Source organism: Bubalus bubalis, chromosome 19 (assembly GCF_019923935.1).
Source record: "Bubalus bubalis isolate 160015118507 breed Murrah chromosome 19, NDDB_SH_1, whole genome shotgun sequence".
NCBI classification, from domain to species: domain Eukaryota; kingdom Metazoa; phylum Chordata; class Mammalia; order Artiodactyla; family Bovidae; genus Bubalus; species Bubalus bubalis.
The window spans coordinates 10116474-10128682 of record NC_059175.1 but is presented as its reverse complement, the minus strand read 5'-3'; the positions used below and the strand labels follow the sequence as shown (position 1 = coordinate 10128682).

Genomic DNA, 12209 nt, shown 5'->3' with positions numbered 1-12209 from the left:
CATCATAGCACTTACTTAAGCATGGATAAGGACACTGCTCTATTACAACCACAATAGCATTATTACACCTAAAGAGAATTAACATAATCAGTATGTATTATAATTAACATAAATTCAGTAAGGATACTATCCTCCTTCCTGTTTCCCAGTTACTTCAAAAATGTATTTAAAGTTATTCCTACCACCCCATCTGATACACAGTTAATAGTCACACATAGCATTTGGTGGTTATGTCTCCGCTGAGTTTTCTTCAGATAATTTTGTGGCACTATTATGTTTAGGGCTATGGTGAATGTGAAAAAAATGACTATGTAGTAAATAAATACACTTAGCCTTTTTGGGGAGTCAGTAGTACCAATAAGTACTATCTTACAAATCTCTTATTTTCTCTATTTTTTATTCTTTTTTAGACACGCTCTTCACTCAGGGAATATAGTACATCTATAGCTACGAGAGGTGTCATACATTCCAACAAAGCCCGAGGATTTGCTCATTGCCAAGGAGGGGGATCAAGTTTTCGACCCTTGCACAAACCCCAGTGGTTTCTAATAAATAAAAAGGTAAAAAAGAGAATGGTACATTTTCAATAAGTGAACTCCTTATGGTGTGTGAATTATATCCCAATAAATCTATTTTTTTTATTTAAGAGAAAAATGATCTTTCATTCTTAATAAGAAATAGTGGCTAAGGCTTTTAGTTTTCTTAGCATTATGATAAAACGTTAAAAGGACAGTCTTCTTAAATGCTTTTTTAAAGAAAAAGCACTCAAAATTTGAAAGTACATGCCTGTTTTATTGGAATCAAAGTATACAGGCCTGCTTTGTTTCATTGCACTTTATTAAAGTGCTTTGCAGATAATGCGTTTCTTACAAATCGCAGGTTTGTGGCAATCCTGCATCACACAAGTCTGTCAGAACCATTTTCCCAACAGCACTGCTTACTCTGTGTCATACTTTTATATAATATTTCAAACTCTTCACCAGCAAAAAAAAAAAATCATGACTGGATGAAGGCTCAGGTGATGGTTAGCATATTTTAAGCAATAAATTTTTTAATTAGTGGGCTTCCCAGGTGGCTCAGTGGTAAAGAATCCACCTGCTAAGCAGGAGACATGGGTTCGATCCCTAGGTAGGGAAGATCTTCTGGAGAAGGAAATGGCAACCCACTCCAGTATTCTTACCTGAGAAATCCCATGAACAGAGGAGCCTGGTGGGCTACAGTCCTTAGGGTCACAAAGAATCGGACACAACTTAATGACTAAACAGCAACAGAAATTTTTCATTAAACTATGTTGCACACTTTAATAGACTATAGTCTAATGTGAGCATAACTTTTATATGCACTGGAAAACCACAGCATTTGTGTGACTTGCTTTATTGTGATATTCACTTGATTGAAGTGGTCTAGAACTGAACCCACAATACTCTGAGGTATGCCTGTAGTTATATTTTTGTTTCAGTTGAAAATAAATCCTGGCTTTACCTCTAACCATCTGGACAAGTTATTTCACCTAGTATGCCTCTAGATTCTGATTCCACAGCTATAAACGTATAGGATTGGATTATTTAGAAGTCAAAAACAGGTGGCTTACAATTTGAATACAACACACAACACAAACAGATTTTTTTTAATGAATTGCCCATGTTTAAAAACTTGTTTAATAGTTAAAACTCAGATAAGAAATTCTGGCCTCAGAATTTCTTGAGTGTCCTGAAAAAAAAAAAAAAAAAAAAGAGGGCAACCCTGGTCCGTATTTTACATGGCTGTAATTGGCTCAAGCCAAGTATAACCTGCCCCCTTGGTGGCGGGAGTGATCGGTGCCGCTGTCCCCAGATGTTCTGCTGCACTGATTTCTGTTACCTGCTTGACCTCCTATAGCATCTGACTTTGTGACCCCTGAACTAGGTCATCTCTAAGATGTCTTCCAGTTCTAAATTCATGTAGCTAAAATATGAAAGTATCATTCATTACTTGAGAAAAATCTTCCAGTGGATTTCTTGGAGCAGCGGTAAGCAATTTATGTCCCTTATTGACTTGCTTTGCTCTTTATAGCATGTGTATTAATTTTGCATTTGTTACATATAAGTGATCTACAACCGTGGGCTCCTGAAACGCTAGAGATTATATTTCTCTTGCCATCACCATAACACTGCACCTCTCTTAACTGAAGAAAGTACATTCTTTTATTGAGAAACAGTATCTTCACATAATTGGTGTATGTGTATGCTCATAAACAGAAATCCTTTAATGTTTTTAAGGACCTTCTACCTAAGGTCTTGTTCTTTCTGCTATTATATCAAATGTGAATTAGTTGCACAGATAAAGTGCTTTGTTAGATAATACTAGGACTTACTAGAAAAGACCCTGATGCTGGGAAAGACAGGGCAGGAGGAGGAGGAGGAGACAGAGGATGAGATGCTTGGATGGCATCACCTACTCAATGGCCATGAGTTTGAGCAAACTCTGGGAGACAGCGAAGCACAGGGAAACCTGGGGTGCTGCAGTCCATGAGGTCACAGAGTCAGACACGACTTAGCAGTTGAACAAGAACAGGACAGTTAGAAAGGACTAATCAAGCTGCTTGATGCGGCCAGAAAAGAAGACTGATGAGATAAACTTTTAAAGTATCTAGTGTAGAAACCCACACATATTGTGACATAATAAACTTATGTGTAGAAATAAATATCCATATTTAAATTTTTATTTTTCATTTCACCTTTTTTTCTCTCTACAGTATCGGGAAAATTGCCTGGCAGCAAAAGCACTTTTTTCTGATTTCTGCTTACCAGCCTTGTGCCTCCAGACTCAGCTATTGCCATACCTCACTTTGCTAACCATTCCAATGAGAAATCAAGGTAATAACATGGATTTTTATTATTCCCAAGAAGTAGTGTTTTATAACATTATATTTTTGTGCATCAAGTCATTTCTGTGTACCACTGACACTCAGTTTTTTCCCCATTGTTTTTTGAATCAGAATTAATACTGCTTTTTGATTAAAAAAAAGAAGTATATAAAGTAAAAATCAAAAGTCCCCTATAAACCATGGGTAATTCCTTTTCACAGATTGGTGTAAATTCTTCTAGACTTTTTTCTGTGCAGATATAATAATGAAAGTGATCTTTAATTTGCTTTTGTCACTTATCATACATAGAACTCCATATTTTATAAATTAGTGCAAAGGAGCTCTGGAGGCTGGGAAGTCCAAAATCAGGGTGCCAGCATACCCAGTGTCTGGTGAGGCCTACTTTTGATCTTGCAGATGGCCATCCTGTTGTATTCTGACATGGTAAAGAGAGGAGGAAGAAGGCTCTCTCTGGGGTCTCTTTTATAAAGACACTAATCCTATTCATGAGGGCTCTACCCTCATGACCTAAGCACCTCCCAAAGCCCCATCTCCTAAAGGCGTTAGGATTCAAAATATGACTTTGAGGTGACAGAAACATTTAGTCCATAATAGCAGCAATGCTAAAGTATATTCAGATCTAACTCATTCAACCTTGTTGATAATGTATTTTGGTTGATTCAGTATTACAAATAGTGTCCATTAATAGTATATTTACATTGTTTTTCCTAATTTTGAAATTATAAGTAATGCTTTAAAAAAAAAGTGAGAGACTTCCCTGGTGGTCCAGTGGTTAAGAATCCACCGTCCAATGCAGGGGATGTGGGTTCAAAGATCTCACACGCTGTGAAGCAGCTGAGCCCACCTGCTGCAACTCAAGAAAGCCTACATGTTGCACAGAGACTCCATGCGGCCAAAAACCTGTGTGATACCCACTTGTCCAATACGTGTCTACCGAGGTTTGCCTTTCTTGAAGAGCAGTTTTCCATCCGTTGTTTCTCTTTTTTAACATGTATCTTAAGGGCCATATTTCATTAACAGTCTTAGGTCACATGTCTGTGGTGCTGATCTTCAAGGTAGAACAGAGAATTTGTGTAATATTGAAAATATAATCTACTATGTAACTCATCAAACTTCTCATAAGTTTTATTTCTTTTTATTGTTTGGCCACATCCCATGGTATGTGGGACCTTAGATCCCTGATCAAGAAATGAACCCACACCCCCTGCATTGGAAGGCAGAATCTTAACCACTAGACTGCTAGGAAGTCCCAAAACTTCTCATAAATTTCAAAGATAGTGTTTGTCTTATGAATGATCAGAAGAGAGGATTATTGAGTAAATGTCTACCTTCATACAAGAGTTTCATCTTTTAAGAATATTGATACTTAAAAGTTTCAAATATTCTATATTTATAGGCAGAAGTGAGATGACTTTTGAATAGTGTGCATGTTTAATCTGTGAGTCAGAATCCAGAGAGATCCCTATGCTTGCCTATTAATTGTAGATTATACTTGTATCTATTTGGCTGTGCTGTGTGGCTTATGGGATCATAGTTTCCTGACCAGGGATTCGACCTGGGCCTTCACAGTGAAGTGTGAAGTCCTAACCACCGCATCGCCAGGGAACTCCCAGATTACGTTAGCCTTTAACTTAGAAATTACAGGAATGGTACGAAGGGAATTCTTGTATATCCTTCACCAAGATTCCTCAGTGTTTCATTTTTACCATATTTCCCTTTTTTTCTTTGTCTTTATACACACATGTACACAAATATATATTTTCTGAACCGTGTTTGAGGAAAGTACAGACATGATGCCCATTATTCTTAAACACTTCAGCATGTACTTCCTGAAACCAAGGATATTCTCCCACATCACCACAATATTTACATCAAAATCAGGAAATTAATTTTGATACATTACCGCTAATTCATAGTTTAATTATTAGACCCCATTTATAATTTATAGACACCATTCAAATTTTGCCAATTGTCCTAATAATGCCCTTTGCAAAATAACAACAAAAACTTGTTCTCTTTCTTGTCCAAAAATCCAGGGCAAGATCAGATGATTCACTTAGCTATTCAGTTGCTATCTCGTCAGTCTCCTTGATTTAGAATAGTACCTTGTTGTTTCTTTGTCCATTATGTCTTTTTTTGGCTGCACTGGGTCTTCCTTGCAGCGTGCAGGCTTTTTCCCTGCTTGCGGCACACAAGGGCTTCTCTGGTTGTGGCTCACGGGCTTCTCTTGTTGGGGCACCCTGGCTTCCGGCTGCGGAGCATTGGCTCTAGAGCACGCAGACTCAGGAGCTGCAGCACGTGGGCTTCTGTAGTTGTGGCGCATGAACTTAGTTATTCCGTGGTATGTAGCATCCTAGGTCTTGACCAGGGATCAGTCTTGTGTCCTCCGCATTGGAAGGCAGATTCTTAACCACCGGCCCACCCCTGTCCATTGCAAATTGAAACATATAAGATTGTTACAAAATGGACTGTCCCTGGGTTTCAGTTTATCTGAGGATTTGGGTTTATCTGTCTGAGTGGTTACAGGTATGTATTTTTGTCAGGAATACCACAAAAGTGATGCCATGTTCTTCTCAGTGCATCACATCAGGAGAATACAGTGTCTGTTTATACCATGCTGGTGAAGTTAACTTTAATTATTTGTAAGGTAATTATCTCTGAGGTTCTCTAATGTAAAATTATTAAGTGTTTTGTGGGGAGACACTTTAAGACTATGTAAATATCCTGTATCTCATTAAAATTTCACCCACTGGTCACAGCATCTTTTGATAATTATTTCCTGAATCTGTGATAGTTGGCAAGTCATGATTTTCTAATGGCATTATTCCTTCTACATTCCTGTTGGTAAATTCTGCTGTAAGGTATCGCTTCACCCTCTTCTGTTCGTTTACATTAGTATGGAGTCTGGATTCTTTGTCAGCTGTTGTTTTGCACTATCATTATTCATTTTGGCCCAAATTTGGCCAATGCAAGCTGCTTTAGGTGACTCTGCCTTTACTCTTAGAGTAGTTTCTGATACAAAATGTTCCAGAATTATTTCATACTTTGCTGCCAAAAAAAATCCTATTTTTGGACTTAGAAATCTCCAGGAGTTCTGGTTCCTTTCAGTGGATATGGACCCGTCTCCCACTTTGCTAAATATATTTACTTAATTCTTCTGTCTATAACCTATCTCCTAACCATGCAGGCTATTCCGTCAGCTCCAGCCTGTTGCCACCAACTCATGTTGGCACAGCTGGCCACATTCTTTGTCCCATTCCCAGCTGTGGGAAAGTGAATTGGTTTGATTTAATAAGAGTCCCCTTGGACAAGACTCGTCAGCATCACCTGGAAGCTGGAGAAAAATGCAGAATCTCAGGCCTCAGTCAAGACCTGCTGAATTGATCTGCATTTTAATGAGATTCTCCAGGTGATTCTTATGCAGATATTTGAGAAGTATTGGTTTGCATTACTCATGCTGGAATCTTCTGGAGAATCATTATATCCACTAGTTACAAGTTCAGATTCCAGGATCACAACTCAGGTTTTCCGTATCAAAAAGCTGTTTTTGAAAATCCTAATGGTGTCGTATATTGGATTTTTACAAAGGTAAGTGTCCAAGAGCTCTCAAAGAGTTTGGTTTGCAAACTTTAGAAGGTTCATAAATGTAGTCAAAAATAGGATGTTTTGGCTTTTCTTTTTATTCATCAATTTTTTTCTTCTTATTCATCAAATTTTATCCCATTTCTTTCATTTTATTTACTGTGTCATTTCAGACATTATCACTATGTTTCTTCTTCTTTCTCTCCATCCTCTTTTCTAGTCCTCCATTAGTGTTTGTTGGAAGGCTTTAAAAAAGCATTCTGTTTTCTCTTTCATTGCATAATCTCTGTCAGTCTGTGTTCAAGGTTACGGATTGTTTCTTCTCCTTGTTCAAACAAGTCCAGATTTCCATTTGGTTCTTTTTGCAATTTTCTTATCTATTAAGGCCTTCCCTGGTGGCTCACACGGTCAAGAATCTGCCTGCAGTGCGGGAGACCTGGATTCAATCCCTGGGTCGGGAGATCCCCTGGAGAAGGGAATAGAAACCCACTCTAATATTCTTGCCTAGAGAATTCCACGGACAGAGGATCCTGGCGAGATACAGCCTATAAATTGGACGCAGCTGAGTGACTAACACAGTTCTCTTTATTGATATTCCCTGTTTTATGAACCGTTGTCATTATAGCTCTCATGACTTCTTTAAGTAAGGTTTCCTTTTGTTCTTTGAAAATCTTTATAATGGCTCCTGTCCATGAAGTCTTTTTCTGTTGAGTTTAATGTCTGGTCCCTCTCAGAGTTTCTGTTACCTACCCTTCTCCTGTGTATGGATCACATTTTCTTGTTTCTTTGTATCATCTCACAATGTTTTGTTGAAAACTGGGCTAATTTGGGTAATATATTGTAGCTCCTCTGGATACTGAGTCACCTCCACTCTCTGGGGCTTGTGTTTTCTGTTGTTTGTTAATTAATTGTTTAGTGATTTGGCTAAACTATTGATGAAGTCTGTTTCCCCTACAGTGTGAAGCTTCTGTCACTCCTCAGTGAGCTCAGCTTTGGACATGCCCACAATCACCATGAGATGACAGGAGGGCTGTTTGTAACTGTCTCTTTCCCTTATTTTTGTTAAATTGTTTGCCTTGCTTGATATCACACCCACCTGTTCTGTTTAACTAGTTACTGGCAGATTCCTCTATTGTTTTCAGTAGTGTCAAGGGGTTATAAATTATTCCACAGTCTGATCCAGTTAAATGTGGGCAGGTGTAGACCTTGAAGCGAGTGTCAGGTTTGATCTGACCCGGGGAGGGGGGTGGGGTGGGCGGTGGATCTTCTTACTTGTCTCTTTCCTAGTTCTTTTCTGGTAAACTAGCTGGCTTTTGCTCAGCTTGTTAGTCTTAATTAAGAGGAGCTATTGGTTTCAAGAGGGCCCCTTGGCTTGAACTTCCCAACATTCTGTTTCTTATAGAGCCAGTTCCTCTGGGCAGAGCTTCAGAGCACTCTTTTCCTATAGAATGCCTCTGGGCAAAATCTCTGAGCCACTCTTCTGCCTGTGTGCTCAGCTGAAGGGAGCCGCTGATGATCTAGGCTTGGGCTCTCCCACTGGGGACATTCTGCCCTACAAATGAGTTGGGGCGAGGGTGATTGCAGTTCAAAGAGGAGGCAGTGTTCTTGCACTGCTGTGCCCTGGGGTAGAGTCTCCATCCTTTGCTCGGGGCTGGGTGGAGAAAGGGAGCCCCAGACTCTCAGCTGGCAACAGTGACTCTCTAGGGGAAGCTCTGTGTTCTTGGCTGCGTCCACCTGGAGTGAAGTATCTCCCAAGTTGAGGAAGGGGAAGAGCAGATCATGACTCAAATTCGAGACTCTGCTGTTAGACATTCTTGAGTAAATATTTCCTCGTAACATAACATTTACCATCTTAAACTATTTTATTTGTTTATTGATTTAGTTGTGCTGGGTCTTTGTATCTGCACAGGCTTTTCTCTAGCTGTGGCAAGCGGGGGCTACTCTCTCATTGCGTTGCGCAAGCTTCTCGTTGCAGCGGCTTCTCGTTGTGGAGCACAGTCTCTGGAGTGTTCAGGCTTCAGTAGTTGGAGCTCCCGGGTCTAGAGCACAGGCTCAGTAATTGTGGCACACCAGCTTAGTTGTTCCACAGCACGTATGATCGTCCTGGACCAGGGATCAAACCTGTCTCCTGCACTGGCAGGTGGATTCCCTTAGTAGGGACGCACCCATCTTAAACTATCTTTAAGTATAAAGATCCCCTGGAGAAGGGAAAGGCTACCCAATCCAGTATTCTGGCCTGGAGAATTCCATGGACTCTATAGTCCATGGGATCACAAAGAGTTGGATACGATTGAGCGACTTTCACTTTTCAGTAGTCTTAAGTATATTTACTTTGTTGGGCAGCCAATCTCCAGAACTTTTTCATCCTGAAAAATTGAAGCTACCCACATTAAACACTAACCACCTCCCTTCCACCCCCATGCTAGCTACCCCCTGAAAACACTGCCTACTCTATGAATTTGACCACCCTCAGTACCGCACTTTAGTGCAATCATACCATATTTGTCTTTTTATGACTGGCTTATTTCACTTAGCATGTCATCAGGGTTTATCCACATTATAGCATGTGTCAGAATTTCCTTCCTTTTTGAAGCTGGGTAATATGACATTGTATATATATTTACCACATTTTGTTTATCCATTCACCTTTGATGGACACAAGTTGCTTCCACTTTTTGACTATCACCAATAATGCTGCTGTTATAAAAATGGGTATACAGATGTTTCTTCAAGACCTTGCTTTCAGTTTCTTTCTTCCCTGGGCGTATAGCCAGAGTGGAATCGCTAGATCATATAGTTACTCTGTTTTTATGTTTTTGAGGAACTACCTTACCATTTTCCATAGCAGTCACACCATTTTATATCCTACAGCTTTGTCCACATCCTTGTCACCTTGTTGGTTTCTGAGTTTTTTTGTTAATAGTCATCCTAAGGGGTGTGATGTAGTATCTCATGGTTTTGGTTTGCATTTTCCTAACTATTTGTGACCTTAAGCATTTTTTCATGTGCTTTTTGGCCATCCTTCTTTGGGAGAAATGTCTGTTTAAAAATTTTTTTAAATTTCTGTTTTAGCTCAGATTTCTTTTATCCAAGATATTGGAAGACTTCCTCTAAAGCGACACTTTGGAAGGTAAGCTGATCATTTTCATTTTCAAAGAGCTGTTACCTAAGTAACCACCAAATACTTTATCTATTTATTCATTATACAGTCAATAAATGTTATCTGTAAAGGTTAATAAATATATGTTGTACCAGTGATCAAAGACTATATGATCACACTGTAGACCCATCTATTATGTTTATTACATATAACAGCATTTTTCACCAGCTCAGAATCAGGTAAGATAGAATCACTGGATTACAAAGGCAGTGGAATCTTTAAAATCCTTGAGTTCAGCAAATTTTGCATAACTGAAAACCCCTTTGCTTAATGTGTTCTTAGCGTATATTTGGAGTGTGTGATAGTCAGGAACTTTTTATTTCTTTATCATTGAAAATTCAGACAAGTGAAAAAAATATATAAATATAGGGATAAATCTCCATCTATACTGTTCATTCTATTGCAAAATAGTTTCTAGGCTAATATCAGTGATTAACACAGTGCTTGTAGTCCATTTCTACTTGGCTTATTTATAAGATCAAATTATGCACTCAGGCATTCTAAAAAAGGTTTAGAAAGTACTCACATCCTGGTTTTAAGGATAAAAGTAAATGATAGAAATGGCACCTATTACCCCTCCTACTAGTTCTCCTATTCCTGGTCCCAAATGGAAAACTTGCTTATCTGGGATTTTTTTTCTATGAAGGTAGCTTCATAGATTCAATAAAGGCCTTTGTTTAAGGCCCTAATAGCTATGGGGAGTGCACCTTTCCTTTTACAGAAAGATAATAATGGGTGGATTTTAGAGCATCATCCCAGTGGGATATGATCAGGGCTTAGACCTTTTACAAACTTTCCTTTTTTCCTTACTCTGTCTTAATCAAAGAAGGACCAGCTATTCTCACTGGCTCCTTTCCCTCCAAGATTATGACATCAAAATCAAGGGAAGACAGTTGTCTTCTGTTGTCTTTTTCCTCCTAAGATGTAATTAAAAGAACGAGAGTCACTATTTTATTATTGGTTCAAGTACTTGATCTGAATTGGGAGGCAGGATTTGTCGGTGCTCCTTATCACAATGACTGGTACTGTTGTCTTTCACTTACCATATTTAACATTATCTTTGATTTATATTGATAATGTTGAATATTCTGATACTTAAACTTGATATTTAATGTTTCTATTTAATAGCTGCATAGTTTCCTTTAATTGAACCTACACCTTGTTTTGTATTAATACATTTAGCTTGTTTCCAGCATTTGTTATTACAACCTTCCTTGAAGCTAAATCATCATGTATATCAAATACTATTTATGTAGGATGAATTCTGTGAAATAAAATTGCTGAATCAATGGATATACACCTTTGCTCTATATTGCCAGATTGCTTCCAAGAATGTTTTGCCCATCTTAATGCCCACTTACAGTGTTTAAGCACGTTCTTTTCTCCTAATGCTTTCCACCACTGGGTTTTATTATCTTAAAGATCTTTTCCAGTTTGAAAGATGACAATGTTATTTTAATTTCCATTTTAAAATTACAAATTAGGTTAAGCAATTTATTTAGTAAGCATTCTTCTCCGTAAGCTCTCTGTTCATGTTTTATATGTTTTTTATTTCATTTAATTTATTTTCATAAGAACTGTTTACTAAAGATATTAACTTGTGTTGTATAAGTTGTAATGATTTATTCAGTTTGTCATTTACCTTTTAGTTTTGTTTATATTATTAAATAAACTGGAGTGCCTGGTTAAAAAGCACAAGGAAGGTAAATAAGAGACCATAGGAGATGGCTTTATAATCTTCAAACTCTTGATGTAATTTAAAAGAATCCTCTCCTTTGATTATTATTAGTGCCTGTGTTATGAATCTGGCAGGTTGAAAATGGAAGCCCTGACTGACAGGGAGAATGGAATGATAGAGGCGGACAGCGGAGATGAAGCCCAGCTCACTGGAGGGCAGTCTGCAGAGGAAGCACTGGGTGAACCCATTCAAAGCGCTGAACCTGAAACCTGGTCTCTTCCTTTGAGTCAGAATAGTGGGAATGAACTGCCGGCCAGCCAGCCTCAGCCCTTTTCAGCCCAGGGAGATGTGGAAGAAGACATGATAATAGAAGACTATGAGAGCGATGGGACATAGAAAGCAGCCTGCCCATGAGACTGTTAACCGACAGATTCACACTCATGTTATTCAGTGGTACTTGAACGGTGATAATAGACTTCAGGTGAATTAGTTTGTTAATTCTTCTCCTAGTATTTCAGCACAGAGAACTGACCTCTGTTATGTTGAAGTAAATAGAAGCTCAAACCTTGATATAATCTCAGTTTTTTCCTCTAGTATTTATTTAGTCTTGTGAGTGGTGTTGGGAGAGGAGGTCAGTGTGTATCAAGTGCATTTGAACGTTATGCCAAATACCAGAAAATGTGAAGGAGTAATTCAGAACACAGAAACTCTACAGGCTGTAAATAAGAATTATAAATGCAATTATGAGTGTAAATAAACTTTGTGCCTTATTCACAATTTCTCTCTGGTCTCTAGCTTCTCAGATGCCATTTTTATATGTTGTACAGTGGAATATTTTAGATAACTTTCTGGAAACTATTTACATAATTTATATAAAATTAAAATATTGAATTTCTTTATGTTTCTTCTGTATTTCAATGTTT

The 12209-nt window shown here is 38.3% G+C and overlaps 1 protein-coding gene across 3 annotated transcripts in view; it reads left to right on the top strand.

Annotated features, from left to right (window-relative positions):
• The window catches only part of RAD17 (RAD17 checkpoint clamp loader component), a 33945-nt gene extending 21764 nt beyond the window's left edge, over positions 1-12181 (top strand). For 2 of the 3 annotated variants that reach the window (XM_006058932.4, XM_006058933.4), the window contains exons 14-17: positions 411-560; positions 2735-2855; positions 9521-9578; positions 11421-12181. In XM_006058932.4, coding sequence (XP_006058994.2) covers positions 411-560; positions 2735-2855; positions 9521-9578; positions 11421-11682 — 591 coding nt within the window. In that variant the 3' untranslated portion in view covers positions 11683-12181. Of the gene's footprint in view, positions 1-410; positions 561-2734; positions 2856-9520; positions 9579-11397 lie in introns of all 3 variants that reach the window. The other variant, XM_025270879.3, reaches the window with a different exon arrangement.
• The last annotated feature ends 28 nt before the right edge of the window (positions 12182-12209 follow it).